Source organism: Castor canadensis, chromosome 19 (genome assembly GCF_047511655.1).
Source record: "Castor canadensis chromosome 19, mCasCan1.hap1v2, whole genome shotgun sequence".
In the NCBI taxonomy this organism is placed as follows: domain Eukaryota; kingdom Metazoa; phylum Chordata; class Mammalia; order Rodentia; family Castoridae; genus Castor; species Castor canadensis.
The window spans coordinates 41,892,888-41,908,143 of NC_133404.1; the positions used below are offsets into that span (position 1 = coordinate 41,892,888).

A 15,256-nucleotide genomic window follows, 5' to 3' on the forward strand; every position below is an offset into this window, starting at 1 on the left:
AAATACCATTGCTTTAGGGTGGCAGGTGACACTCTCCAGAGGTGGGACGTTCTTGGATCCTCCGCTCTGCCATCCTTGGAGCCACAGGAATCAATGGCGTTCATCTGTTCATCCCACCACTCTCATTGACACAACCATCCTTGCTCACTGTCTGGGCGCAGTGAGCCAGGAGCGAGGGTGACAAACACCAGGTGACTGGAAGTGAACTGAGAAACTTTGGGGTCCCAGAGCTGCTTCTCCCTGGGAAGAAAGAGGCTGCAGACAGAGCGTTGGGCCTCTGGGAAGGATGGTTGGGTCCCTAGGGAGGGGGAGGACCCTGGCCTTCACAAGGCAATGGCTAGGGGTCTGGGTTCAGAGTGGACTTAAGGGGGAAAGAGTTCAGGGGCAAGGGGGGAGATGGACCACTGACTCCTTGAGATCTTGAGAACAGGGGCTCACAAGCCGAACTAGAATCTGAGACACTCTCTCTCTTAGGTTCTTGGACTTCCTGCCCCATCCTCACCTGGCCTAGAACCTCTGCCTCCCACCTGCGAGTAGCAGGAAAGAGTCACCAAGTGGCCATTGTACCCCAAGCACCAGCCAGGCTAAGCTACCCAGGCCCTCCAGTCCCATGGTGAGCCAGTCTGTGGACACAGACAGACAGACAGCGCCTCGTGAACTCAGGGCAGAGACAGCAGCTGCTTCATGTTTCGCCCTGCCTGGGCAGAGACAGGTTGAGCCCTGCTGGTTACACCACAGCCTGTCGGGTGGGGGATCCCCTCCCAGGGAGTGACCATCTCAGGCCTCAACAGGCCCAATGGGGGCGGTGCAGGGGGCAGGCTCCTCGCCACAGCGGGCACACCCAGGACTTGGGCTGGGCAGGCTGGTTCCTTCTCCCATTGAGAGTTGCAGCCTCAGCACCTGGTTTGCAGGAGGCAACTGAACCCAAGGGAAAGGCCTAGAAGGGGACCTAGGGATGGGTACCCACGATCGTTAAAAGGTTGAGGCCATGGGGCGACCTTCAGCTGTGAGGCGAACCGGTCACATAGCCTGGACCGCTGAGCGTTTGCTGCATGTAGCTGGCACTGCCGGCTGATTTACAACCCTGAGCTCAAGTACTGTCCCACCCAAAGTACTGTCAGTTTCCCCGTCACAGGTGAGGAAGCTGAGGTTCATGGGGACAGTGAGGCCCACATGAACATGAGAAGTGCAGAATTCTTCCACATGTTAAGGACAGACCCTGTCCTGAACGGCTGGAAGCCACTGCTTGCAGGATCGAGAAGAAAAAGGGCCAGTAGAGGGAATCTGGGGACAGAGATGAGGCCAGGTATTTAGGTGGCCAGCCAGAACCTGGTGAGAGGTCCCAAGGCAGCATCAGTGCTGACCTGGGTGAAGGCCTTCTGTTGCAGAGGGTGCTGCCCCAAGGGAACACCCAGCCCCCGGGACCTGGCGGCCATTGGATGATTTAAAAGCACACAGGGTGTGCCAGCTCCAGTCACTTCCTTGTCAAAGTGGATCAATGCTGGCTGCAGCCCAGCTTCTGGGGAGGAGACAGTAGCGTGCCCAGCCAGGGCAGAGTGGGGATCTGCAGCTGCGGGTTGTCATAGAGGAGGGCTCGGGGCTATGAGGGGATGGTGGCAGGGGGCCAGGGCCTCAGGAACTGGGCCGCAGCCAGGTCGTGTCTGCGAGGCCCTGCTGGGCAGCCTGCCAGTCAGCACCCGGGAACGGGAAGGGGAACGGGAACAGGGAGGAGTGCTGCCCTGGGAGGGGTGGTGGGACCTTTGGGTTCACGCATCACTGAGCTTGGCAGAGGCCCCTCCCCCACGGCAGCAAACAAAGCAATGACTCCCAGGGCAGAACTGTGGAAGCCAGGCTCCCCAGGTGGGAGTCAGAGCAGGCAAGTCTGGTTAGGGGCCACCTGGCAGGGGCCATCCATGCCCAAGGATGGCACCGGGGCAGAGGCTGTGCCAGGGATGATTGGTGTGCATTGGTGGCTTCTGAGGCTGGTTGTGACCTAGATTGAGGTGTCCATGCCACTAACTTGCCCTGTGTCTATTCCCAGCTTTTTCCCGTTGTGCTGAGCAGGGAAGAGAGGCAGCCATGTTCATTTGCTGCATAGCGTTTGTTTGTTTGTTTGTTTGTTTCTGTATTGGGGTTTGAACTTAGGACTTTCACCTTGAGCCACTCCACCAGGACTGAAAGGAACTATTTGCCTGGGCTGGCTTTAAACTGGGATCCTCCTGATCTCAGCCTCCTGAATAACTGGGATTACAGGCATGAGCCACCAGCACCCAGACTCTAGCCTTTCTTATTTCTCTTTATTCTCTCCCTCCTGTGGTCCCTCTCATTTTGTCCTCTTGCACCTGATCCTACAGGTACGGGGTTATTGTCCCCTTGAGGTCTCTTTTTGCTGCTATGATAACAGCTATAAAGTATGTTTAGTTACAGTAAAATGCATGCATGTCTTAAGTGTCCAGCTCGATCCATGTTAACACCTATGCACACACTTGGGAAACCAACACAGAATATTTCTGTCGTCCTTCCAGTGTCCTCACCTGCCTCGGAGGCATGTGCCCACTGGCCTGACATCTCTCTCCTCAGAGCACTTTTGTTTGGGCCTCTTTATAACATATTCGGATACGCATTTCACCTGTCATTCTTGGGACCTTTGTCCTTATGTGTCACGAGAGAAAACCTCAGGGAAAGAAGGGAGGAGGGTCAGGATGGAAGAGGAGCAAGATGGAGACAGAGGGCCAGTCTTGTGGATGACTTCATCTTGCAGGTTGGGGGCATGGGGGTAGCATTGCTTCTCTCTCTCTCTCTCTCTCTCTCTCTCTCTCTCTCTCATATACTCCCTTTCCAAGCTGCCCCCTGAGCTCTTTTATAAACACCTATGTTCTGGCCAAGAAAGACTTGCTTACACTCAAGAGTGGCAGGGGGACAGGAGACACGTCGCTGACGTGGGAACCACTCTTTAGCCCCAGGAAGTCGGCTCGAAGGAGCTCTTTCTCCGTCTGTTGCTCCCCTGATTTTACAGTCTGGGGAGAATGCATTAGCAGGACTGGGGCTGCCGAGCTGGCGTGGGTCAGAGGGCTCTTCTGTGGGCCAGCAGTTGGGACCCTCTTGTCGTCCACCCTGTGGAGTTCGTACCAGAGCGAACTCCATGCTAGGTAGTGGGGGTTCCGGAGACGGAAGACTTGTCACTGCCCTCCAGAGGCTTCCTGCCCAGTTGGCACAGGACATCCTTGTGCAGCATTTCAGCAGCCGCGAGCAGGATATAATTAACCAGCAAGCGAGGCCGCATCAGCCTCCTCTCCTCAGGGATGAGTTTAGCCTCAGACAAGCCCTGGGTTGCCAAGACACTGGGTCAGATCCACCTCCTGCCAATTCAGGAGCTACTGCTGCTGAGATGCAAGTTCTTGGCAGACGGCGCCATGACCCGTGAGAAGGTGGAAGTCAGAAGAAGGAGACCTGTAGGCAGCATCTTGATTTGACAACATTGCTTCTGTACTTTTTTTCCCTCCGGTACTGAGGTTTGAACTCAGGACCTTCGACTTCCCAGGCAGGCACACTACTGCTTGAGCCACAGTCCATTCCTTTCTGCTCTGTTTATTTTGGAGATAGGGTCTCGCTTTATGCCCAGGCTGGCCTGGACCATGGTCCTCCCATTTACATTTCCCATGTAGCTGGGATGACAGGTGTACACAACCATGCCCAGCTTATTGGTCAAGATGGGGTCTCATTAACTTTTTTCTCAGGCTGGCCTCAAACCTCGATCCATAATATTCTTAGTCAATATGGAGAAATGTGGGCTGAATGGTGCAGTTAGGAGGACTCAACATACAAAGGATATTGATCAGTTTTAGCTCTGATGGAGGCCTCTACAGCATGCCCCTGGGCTGTTTTATTTATTTATTTTTGGGCTTTGAACTCAGGGCTTTGAGCTTGCTAGTCAGGCTACCACTTGAGCAACACCTTCAGCCCTTAATTTCCCCCCCCCAAAAAACCAAAAGATTAGCACAAAAGCGTCCATAACTTTTTACCTGGTTAAATTTTACCACAGTTGTCTTTGCTCTCTTTTATTTATTTTCCTTGCGGTCCTGGGGCTTGAACTCAGGGCCTACACCTTGAGCCATTCCACCAGCCCTTTTTGTGTTAGGTATTTTTCAAGATAGGTTCTCGAGGAACTAATTGCCTGGACTGGCTTTAAACCAAGACCCTCCTGAGCTCTGCCTCCTGAGTAGCTGGGATTACAGCACACATGCTTATTTTTGCTGGATCATTTGACAGTTAAGTTTTAGACATCACTATACTTCACCTCTGAATACATCAGCAGGCATTTCAAAATCACCAGGACTTTATTGAGCCTTGGAAATACCACAATTATACCTAAGAAAATGAACTATAAAGCCATTAAATATCATCTAATACACAGTACATATTCAAATTTCCCCAATTGCTTCATTGCTTCCTTCCCTAAGATTCAGTCAAGAGTCACATTTGCATTTTGATTATTTTCTCTTAACTTAAGCTGGTGCCTGGCCAGATTGTCCAGTTTGGAGAGTCCAGTCCAGTTGTCAGGTGGGATGCTCTTCATACTTGATGTGTCTGCTATGTCCTCATTATTATATCTGGGTTAGACACTTTTGGCAGAAATGCTAAAGGGCTAGGCACCGAGACTCATGACTATAATCCCAGCTACTCAGGAGGCAGAGACCAGGAGGATCGAGGTTCCAAGCCAGCCGGGCAAATTGTTCCTCGAGACCCTATCGAAAAAAACCCTTCACACAAAAAAAAAGGGGCTGGTGGAATGGCTCAAGCAGTAAGAGAGCCAGCCCAGCAATCGTGAAGCCCTGAGTTCAAGCCCCAGTACCTGCCCCCCAAAATAAAGAATTCTGCAAGAACACATGTGCCTCATATAACGACGTACATTGTGTCACCTGCTAGTGATGCTACTTTTGTGACTCGGTTTACCTGATGTCTCCCTTACAGATACATTTTCCCCAGTAAGTCACTGATGGGACAGACTTTGAGACCTTGTTCACCCATAGTCTCCTGACCATCTGCCTTGCAATGGTTTCACATCCTGGATGATCCTTGCTTGAATCTAGGGTTTCTGACCCTTTCATTTCTTCACCAGCATTTTTCTGCAAAGCAAAGCTTCCTTTCTGTCCTTTCTCTTTCCCTCTCTGAGTTTTGAGTGACTAATGGACTGTATTTTCATTTTGATGCATTAGAATCCATTACTTCACTGCTCCATTTGATGTTCAAAGTGGTCTTCCAGGCTGGCTGCCATGTCCTTTTGACACGACCCCATTAGTCTTTTACCACTGCTTTGCTTTCTGGCACAGGGACATTGTGCTTCCCATTTCGCTCTCAGAGCTTCCCACTTCCTTTTCTTGGAGAGCGGTAGAAAGCAAGACCTGGGGCTGTGTCTGCTCTTCATGGTTACTATGACTGTCTTGGTGGGACTGGGATTGAACGCAGGGCTTCACACTTGAGATTTTTATCAATGACTTGAATAAAGGCATACTTAGCCAAACTGAGGATGATGCCAAGCCAGGAGGGGATGCCAGAAGTACTGGAGAAGAATTGATATTCCACATGACCTCAGTGGGATGAAATCTGGGCAGAATCAATAGATTGAAGAGAGATAATGAGGAAGTCCTGTGGTAGGTTGAAAAGGTTCATTGCATAATCTCAGCTTTGCAGGAACTCTTCACTGGATCGAAGTCAGTATCAAAAAATAGTTCTGGTTGTCAGTTAATGTGAGCCAGCCATATTCTGGGGCTCTTAGGTTACTTTCATTCACTTGTTCAGCCTATTTGAGGTCTGCCTATCACCTGTCCAGACACTGTTTTAGATGCTTCAGATATGTCAACAAATCAAACGGGAAAAATTCTCTTCTCCTTTGGTTTTTATTCTGCTATAGAATAACTTTTTTTTTTTTTTTTTTGGTAGCACAGGGTTTGAACTTGGCCTCACATTTGCTAGGCAGGCGCTCTTCCCACTCGAGCTACTCCACCAGCCCTTTTTTGTGGTGGGTTTTTTTGAGATGGAGTCTCTCAAACTGTTTGCCCAGGCTGGCTTCCAACTGAGAGCCTCCTGATCTCTTCCTCCTGAGTAGCTAGGATTACAGGCGTGAGCCATTGGAGCCAGCTCTGACTTTGGTTTTTAAAGACTCAGTCTGGCTGCTGTTCCGGGAACTCATGGCAGCAGAGCAGGGAGGAAGCAGGGAGAGCAGTTAGGAGGCCCTTGCCATAAAAGGGTGGGGCCTGGCACCTAGAGAAGTGGTGAGTGGTCAGGTGATGGATTTGCTAGTGGATTGATGTGAAGAGTGAGAGAGAGACAGGCATTGTGGTTTTTAGCCTGGGCGGGCAACTTAAAGATGAATTGCCTTTATATGTGACGGGAATTAGCTGTAGTTTGGAGCACGTTTTGGGGGAGAAAAGGGGAGAGATAAGCTTAATGTGACATGCCTGTCAGACCCCCAAATAGAAATGTTGAGGCCTTTTGGAGTTCAGGATAGACCAGAGATCCAGGCTGGAAACAGAATCGAAGGCACCATTGGCTGTAGGTGGAGTGACCCCATTAGTAAAGGAAAACATCCAAGACCCGAACAGTGGTAAAAATGCCTGGTGTCATCCACATCCCCTGTGGACGTATGTCCACTGCTGTTACCTGCACCTCATCCGTCCACAGAAGATATCAGGGTGGTGGAGGTACAGAAAACATGGAGAATGAGCTGCAAGAAGGAGACCCAGCCTGGTGCTGTGGCTCCCATCTGTAATCCTAGCTTACTTGAGAGGCTGAGATCAGGAGGATCAAGGTTCAACACCAGCTCAGGCAAATAGTTCTCAAGATCCCAGTTCCAAAATAACCAGAGTTAAAATGCAGTGAAGGTGCAGTTCAAGTGGTAGAGCGACTGCAAGCACAAAGCCCTGAGTTGAATGAAATCCTAGTCCCACCAAAAAAACCAACCAAGAAACAAAGTCTCCCCTGACCCCCATCACCAACCCCCCAGGAAAGACCTGGGACCCTGTGAGTGCTGTCCTCCCTCTGACTGCCACCCCTCTGCGATAGAGGCTGTGGCAGACCCTGGGAGGTGGAGGAGAACAAAACGATGTGGCTTTGAGGACGCTCATTTTGGGCAGGTGAAGAGGAGCTGTCTCGCAAATGCAAGGGAAAATAGCAGATTTTTTTTCTTTGAGACTGGAGCTTGAACTCAGAGCTTCGCGCTTGCAAAGCAGGCACTCTATCGCTTGAACCCCACCTCCAGTCCGTTTTGCTCTGGTTATTTTTGGAGACTTGGTGTATTTAGAAGTATTTGCTCCTGCTGGCCTCCAACTGCAACCTCCCTATCCTCCTGATCTCAGCTACTGCACCGGCGCCAGGCTAGCAGAGGTTTTCAAACTCCTTTTGACATTTTGCTGTAATCCTGGCCACTTCCATTATTTTTTAGGATTTTTTTGCGGGGGGGCAGGGCAGTACTGGGGATTGAACCCAGGGCCTTGCTTATGCTAGGAAAGCACTCTACCTCTTGAACCACATTCCCTTCCAGCCATTAGTATTTTTTTAAATGTTGACTAATCCACTAAATTGATTTCAGAGCCCACTAAGGGGTCCAGTGAACGGCTGGAAAGCCCTGGTCTCAGGGGATGTGAGGAGCTAGAGGATTGCGGGTGGGTGCCTCTGGGGCTGCACTGCAGCCCGCCTGGCCGGCCACGTGCAGGGGGTGGGGAAGGTCTCCCCTCCTCGGCGGTGCAGTCCATTAAATCCTATTATCCCACTTGAGCTAATTTGGCCCCGCCCCCCGGGCTCCGCGTGTTGGCCTTCGCGTGGACAGAATCCCAAGCGCGATGCCACCCCAGACCTGCGGTGCACCGACCCGGGCTTTTAATCAGACGCTCTGATCCCAGGCTCTGCCCGGGCTCGGCCGAGTCCTTTTGGTCACAGACAAGTGGGTGCCAGGAGCAGGGGACAAGGACGCAGCTCCTAAACGGACTAGTTGATGGAGGGTCCCGATCTGCGGGCAGGGTCCCCTCGCGAGGAGCGGATGGGGGAGGATCGGGGAGGTGGGGCGCGGACCTGGGGGACAGCTTGCGTCCGCGTCCCCGCGCTGCAGCCGCCTGGCGACTACCGATGCCCCAGGCGGGGACCTCCGGCAGGCGCGCACCCAGCGGCGCCCCCCGTATCCCAGCGCCCAGGAAGGAAGAAGGGGAAAGGGAAGGGGCCGGGCCAGCGGCAGGCTGGGGAGGCAGGGCCGGGCGCCCCACTTCCTCCTTCGGCCTCGGCCTGCATCGCCCGCTGGGTGCCTGCGTGCGGCGCTGGCCCGGTGGGGGAAGCTGGGAGCGCGCGGGGGCGGCGGCTGCCCACGTGACTCGGTTTCCCCTCCCTCCCTTTAGCCGGCCCCCCTGTCCCCGAGGTGCGGGGCGGGGCTGCAGCCGGAGACTCGAGTGGAGCAACCTGAGCCCGAGCCCGAGGACGCCGCCGCCCGCCGCGGTCCCGGATCCACGCGCCGCGATGGGCCGGGCGAGCCGGCCGCTGTGCGCGCTGCTGCCGCTGCTGGCGCTGCTGGCGCCGATGTCGCCACTGTCGCCGTCCCCGGCGCGGGCGCTCAGCCCCCGGGTCAGCCTGCCGCTCGGTGAGTGCCGCGGGCCGGGGGAAGGGGGGCGAGGGAGGGCGGTGGGACAAAGGACACGGGAGCCTGAGGGGGGCTTGGGGTCCATTAGGACCCCTCCTCTTTTCGAAGCGTCGCGGGGAGGGCGGGAGAGGACAGGGGCCGCGGCGCCCCTTTCTTTCGTCTCTGGGCGGGGAGGATGGTCTGTCGCCCGCTCTGTCGCCCTGCTGGGTCCCTCAGAGAGTAGCGGGGGGCGGGGGGGAGGCTCAGTGCTGGCCAGCGGAAGTCCGCCTGCCTGTCTGTCTGTCTGCCTGTCTGCCTGCCTGTCTGTCTGTCTGTCTTTGATGCTGAGCAGAGCGTGGCGCGGGGCGGAGGGGGGCCATAAACACTGGGGTGCTGCCATTCCGGGCAGCGGCGGGCAGGCGGGAGGACACCCGATCCTCTTCCCCGCCCCTCCATCCCTGACTGGCCGACCCGAGGGACCCCAGGCTCTTAGGAGCCTGGGTGCCAGCATTCCCAAAGTCTAGGAGCCGTCGCTCCTTCCAGTGACTGCGCTACCCTTCTGTTGTCCGGGTCCCTGTCCGTCCCTGTGGCTCTCCGCGCTTCCTCTCTTTATTCTCTTTCATCCCCAACCCCTCTTGGGGTCCTCCAGCTTTGGAGTCAGAGGGACCTGGATCTCAAGCTCAGTTCAGTACCTCCTCCCTGCACCCCAGTTTCTTCAGCTGCAAAGTCAGTGCCATCACAGGTACCTGGAGGAGCTGCCTTGGGGATTTAATGAAGCCAGGTGGGTGAGGTGGACATGGGACCTATTAGCACCTAATTTGGTTATTTCTCCAAACCCTTTAACTTGTTCGTTGTCGCTTGCACGGATAAATTAGAGGTTACAGACTGAAACTACCAGGCTTCCTTCTCTTTACACCATCCCCACCCCTAAAAGCATCCTATTTACAAAAGGAACGAGTAGAATCAGCACTTAAATTAAGGCAGGGCCCCAGTGGCCCCAAGTAACCTTATCTGAATCTCTATCTGAAACATTGCTGATGACCTGAGTTCAAGTCCTGCCTCTGCCACTTAGTGCCCATGTGACCTTGAGCCAGCGGCTTCTGTAGGCCTTGATTTCCTCATTTGTAAAATAGGGGTGATAATAGCACCCACTGCTAGTTCAAGGTTGTGAGGCCTGGGTCACTGCATGTTTGAAAAGTCCTTCCATAGGACTTGGTACAGAAACCGCTCAGTAGGTGTTTACTAGAATTCTTGTTATGAGTTAGACTTGGATCACTCCTGTATAGAGCTGGGTGGGTCTGCCTGGTGTGAATTTGACTGCAGTCCTATGGCTGCTGTATCTCAGTGAGGAAGAACAGGTGTCTGGACCCAGGCCCGTGGCTGTCTTGCTGCTTGCTGCTTTTTTTTTCTGGTGCTGGGATGGAACCCAGGGCCTTGTGCCTGCTACCCAGGCTCTGTACCACTGAGCTGCCACTTCTGTTGTAGTCATGACTCTCTTGACCCTTAGATCTTCTCAGTTTTGGGAGAAGGTGAAGGAGGTGAGGTAGGGGGGAGGAGACACAGGCTCCAGAGGACACCACTTATGCCCTGGAAAAACTGGGCTAGCACTCAGGGCCTTGCCTAATGTGGTACCCCTCGTGTCCAGCTCTGGAACTGGATAGGGCTTTCCCTAGGGATGAAAAGGCAGAATTGGGGAGTTGGGGTGGGGGCGAGGGAAGCAAGAGGACCTGCTTCTGAGAGCACTCAGTGTACTTGCTTATTAGCCACACAGCTCCAGGACCTGACCACTTCCCCAATTTTGTGATCATCCCCAGGCTGTGGTGAGGACTTCAATCACGCCACCACCCCTGGATAGGTGCACAGGGCTCCCTGTTTCACTGCAGCTCGTGCCCTGTGCAAGGGTCCCCCTCAGGTAGTTGAGAGCTTGAAGTGCAGGTCACACTGGTCTCCAGTCTGCAGATCCCGGAGAAACTGACACCTTCACTGTGTTTTGGGGGTCCAGGTGACCTAGGGGGCCCCTTTTCTACTTCTTCCAAAGCCCTGGAATGCTCCAGCCACCAGACTTGGGAGTACATAGCCACACTTGGCTGGACTATCGCCACTCCCCTGCTTTCCGCCTAACCTTGATACCTGCCTCCCGCTCCCAACTAAAGGCCTGTCCTTGGGCTGCTGGGAGTCCCAAAGGGACAATGTGCTAGTGACTGAACAGTCTCGCCCTCCGAGTGTGGCCTGAGGCGGTTTCCTGTCTCATCCCCGGGGGCTCATTAGGTGTTCCTGGCAATGTGCCCATCCTGGTCAGGCCCATGGTGACCACTGGGATGCTGGCCCAGGGCCCTGGGGCCCTTCCACACGTGCCTCTCAAGGAGAGAGGCATGGAACTGGAGACCACACTTCCTGTCCTGCCACCTGTCCTCCCCTACTGAATTCACACCCAAGTCCCCCAGGACCTAGACGCATAGAGACAATAAGCTCCAGCCATAGTTTAAAACCAAATCCCTCCAGTTGTGTTGGTTCATGTCTGTAATCTTAGCTATTTGGGAGGCTGAGATTAGGAGGATTGAGATTCAAGGCTAGCCCAGGCAAATAGATCCCATCTCCAAAATAACCAGAGCAAAATGGACCGGAGGTGTGGCTCAAGTGGTTGATCATCTGCTTTGCAAGGGTGAAGTCCTGAGTTCAAACCTCAGTTCCACCTCCAGCCCCCCCAAAAAAAACCCCTCAAAGTAGAGGAGTCCCTCATAAAGGATGTTCACTCTTGCTGGTGAGCTGCACATTCTTGGGGCACTGGGACGAGGGTGGGGAACACTGGTTTTGCTCAGTGGTTGGTGGCAAGAGGAAGACTCTGATAGTCATGAGGACCAGATGTCTCTGTGGAAGGAAAGCTCCAGAGAACAGCATGGAATGTGGGTTCTTTTGCACTGAAAAGTGCTGGGTGAGTTTCGAGACTGAAGAGTGGTCAGGTGACTGCCAGGCCCAGTGCCTCCTACCTGGTCATGTGGGAAGAAAGGAGACAGACTTGCTCCCAGGGGCTCATCAAAGTCCTACAGAGTCCCCCTACTTGGGCAATTAAGGGGAGTTTTTATGCTTCCGCCACCACCACTGCCCCAACAAGTGCCTGGCTAGAAAGCTCTGGACATCGAGTATCTGAACCTTACTGGAAATGAACCTGTCAGCGTGCAGTCAACAAAACCCCATTGAGCAGAGAGAGCAGAGCGCTTGGCTCAGATCAGTTGCTTGTTCCTGCACTCTGGGACAGGCACTCAGGATTAAGGCCACCCTGAGCGGCCCCCGGTGCTGGCCGCTTGTTTAGTCCTCTCCCGCCTGGTTCCTGGCCTCAGCTCTGTCCCATAGGTTGCCTGTTTGTGGCTCTTCAGGGCCAAGTGGACAATTCAGAGCAAGAATGGTGGGCACTAAGAGGCTGGCTGGGAAAAGCAAGCTTCCATCCTCAGCAGCTGCGCGTCCTGGCCTCCTGCAGGCCATTTGTCTGTTGGCAGGACACAGTAGTAGCAGGACCCATCTCCCTGGCTTCCCAGGATTACATGAAAGAAGGGATGCAGAGTGACTGATAGACCGCCTGGCACGTGCTGCGTCTGCAGTGAGAGATAGCAGCCTGGCCTGGCCATACTTGGACCTCCCCCAGCCATGGTCCGGAGGTTCTTCTGCACTGACTTGATGTACACAGCTGAGTGCCAGGTGTCTGCAGGCTTTGCTGGGTGCCACAGTGGAGTGGAGTGGTACAGCCCCTCTTCCCTGGGGAAGGGACAAAACTAGGCCCCTGAGGGCCAATTGGAGGTCATTCCTGGGGAGGTCCTGCTTGGATTACCCCATTTTCAAAGTGCTTCTGGATCTGTCCCTTTTTATAATTATTTACTTTTTGTCAGCACTGAGGTTTGAACTCAGGGCCTTAAGCTTAGCTAGGCAGGTGCTTTTACTACTTGTGCCACTCCACCAGTCCTTTTTTGTGATTTTTTTTTTTTTTTAAATAGGGTTTCTTAACTGTTTGCCTAGGGCTGGCTTCAAACTGTGATCCTCCTGATCTCTACTTCCTGAGTAGCTGGGATTACAGGTGTGAGCCACCGGTGCCTGGCAGTAACATCCTTTCAAAGTCCTCCTTTGCCCCCAGAACCTCCTCTACTCAGGGCTGGACTTCCCCCCTCCTCCCTGCCCTTCACTGGTCTCTCTGGTCACTTTTTGGCCACCACTTTTGTGTGACCATCTCTGCCACAGGGCTGGGGTCAGCCCGTCAGCCCTTTGCTGGCACAGCTGGTGTTCCAGCATTTTGAAGCCTAGAAGGAAAAAGGTGAGGACCAGGCTGTCTTTGTCTTGCCTTACGTATAAGCTAATGAGAGTCACAAAGGGGAAGAATTTTGTCCTGGTCACCAAGTTCTCCTCCTAAGCCTATGATCTGACCTGTTCCCATGGGACCTCTCTGCTCTATACCCGGGGGCCCATGTGGAAGTCCATCCTCTAGCCTTTGGGGATGGTAGGAGACAGACAGAAGCCCTCATTCCACTTCCTCCAGAGAGAGGCAGCAGTGGCAGCCTTGCTTCCTCCTAATTGGTCTCCTGCCTGTCATCCTGGAGAGATGGTAATTGGAAAAGGAGGGGAAGTCCGCCATGCCAGATGCACTTGATGTGGCGTGTGTGTCATTTTATCTCACAGGAGAGGATGCTGCAGATCAGGGAAGCTAGCTCACACTGTCAGGCTCACGCAGAGAAAGTTCTCTGAGAACTGCATTCTTTCCACCAGAACAGCTGCCTCTTGCTTCACCTTCGAATTGTCCAAAAGCAGCTAAATGACCAGCTCAGCCCTTGAGTAACTGACCACTTACACGATCACATTTGGTGGAGAAGTCTGTTGAGGTCACTGCTAGACAGGGCAGGGGAGGCAGCTGAGCCCCTCCTCTCCCCAGGGCATAGCCATGCTGGAAATATGGCAGAGCCCCAGGCCTGGCTGGGAAGGAGTAGGAGGTAAGATGTCTCAGACCGAGGTTTATGAGCTGGGGGGAGTGTATTTAAAATTTAGGAAATTTTACATTAAAATGCAATTTCCAGGTTTTTAAATTTTTTTCAGATCTGCCAAGGCTGGGTCCCCTTTCTGTGTAGCCGTAGCTCCTCAGAGGGCCTCCTGCCTCCAGGTGGCTGCACCCTCACCTGCCCTTGTCCCACCTTCCCTGCTGGACGTTTACCCAGGGAAAGCAAGTTATGGGGAGGGTGGGAAGGAAGGCAGGCAGGAGGACGAGGCAGATAGCCCTGATCAGTGGTGTCCCTAGTCTGTGCAGAGCGTGCTGTTTTCTTGGTCTTCCCAGCAATCTTGCAGTCCCCTCTCTTTGAAAGCAGGTGACTTGGCCATAGTTCCAGAAGTGATCAGTGATAAAATTAGGATTCACAAGTAGATCTTGTGACTTCCTGTCCAATTTTTTTTGGAAGGGAGGCGGTGTTGGGTTAGAACTCAGAGCTTCTTGATGGCTAGGCAGGTGCTCTACCATTTGAGCCACACCTCTACCTGGCCCACTTCCTGTCTCCCTGAAGCACTTTGAGCTGTCACACTTCTCTCTGTGGACTTTGACATGCCAGGACTGAGTGTCCAGTGCTGGGGGGGAAGGGGATCAGTGTGGGGTCAGGACTTCTCAGACACTGCGTGAACAGGAAGCTTCAGGACCTCAATGCTACCCCCTCCCAAAACTAGAGCATCCCAAATTGTTACTCAGTTAACAAACAATCATGATCAAACTCTTGGGAACTCACCTGACCAGGTGATACAAGTAGGGGACGTGAGTATGAGGTCTTGATCGTCAAGGTGGCTCAGGTTGGTGGAAGAGAGTACAGGAAGTTCATTGTCATCAAACACTGTGAGAGTTGTAAACAGAAAATGATGCCCAGCTGGAGGTTCAGGGAGGAGGTGAAACTGAGTCGAGTCTCCAAAGATAAGAATGGGTTAGTCAACCAAAAGGACCTTCCAGGCAGAGGGGACTGCCAGGACAGAAGCCATCTAGCTGCAGTTCTGTGTCACTCAGTTGAAATGAGAACTCGGAGGTCAGTTAGGAGCTTGGTCCATGGGGCACCACTGGAGGTTTTATGCAGACAGTGACAGTTCCAGGGAGCCCCCCCAGCTGCAGCATAGGGGCCCCCCCAGGAGGAGGCAGTGGCCTAGGTGAGGGCAATGGTGGCCTGGTTCAGGACTGGGGTGATGGGATAAAGAAGGGAGTGGATTTGGAAAACAGCGAGGAGGGAGAATTGGCAGAATTGGCTAGGCTGGGTGTGCATGGGCGAGGGAGGAGGGAGTGACACCCTGGTGAGTGGGGCCACGCTGAGACACCAGATCCTAACCCAGTGGGGCTGGGGTAGGGTAGTGAGAGGTACCCACGGGGAGTCTTGGTCTCGTTGGGTGAAGGTGTGTTGGGGTCACCATGTCAGATGTTGGGTTCCCTATCAGTGAAGTGATGGTTGTGTGACCCTGGGGCCTACGTAGAAGAGAAGGCCAGGAGCAGACTTCAGGCAGCTAGAACATTCAGGAGCAAAGACTTGAGAGGCCAAAGTAGGGTTAGTAACACAGACTCTGGAGCCAGGCAGCACCGGTTCAAATCCCAGCTCCACCACTCTTCCTAGCTGGGTGACTCTCACCTGAAAAACAGAGAGGAGAGCCCTACTCCAC

General features: G+C 53.7%; 1 protein-coding gene across 5 annotated transcripts in view; it reads left to right on the forward strand.

Moving 5' to 3' along the window:
* The window catches only part of Sema4b (semaphorin 4B), a 37,329-nt gene that overhangs the window by 3,518 nt on the left and 18,555 nt on the right, over nucleotides 1-15,256 (forward strand). Inside the window, exons 2-4 of one of the 5 annotated variants that reach the window (XM_074061929.1) lie at nucleotides 18-191; nucleotides 475-613; nucleotides 8,385-8,623. The exons of 1 other annotated variant lie outside the window; for it this stretch is intronic. In XM_074061929.1, the coding sequence (XP_073918030.1) occupies nucleotides 8,503-8,623 (121 nt within the window). In that variant the 5' untranslated portion in view covers nucleotides 18-191; nucleotides 475-613; nucleotides 8,385-8,502. Of the gene's footprint in view, nucleotides 1-17; nucleotides 192-417; nucleotides 614-8,384; nucleotides 8,624-9,028; nucleotides 9,384-15,256 lie in introns of those variants that run through there. 3 more of the 5 variants (XM_074061931.1, XM_020177396.2, XM_020177397.2) reach the window with 3 other exon arrangements.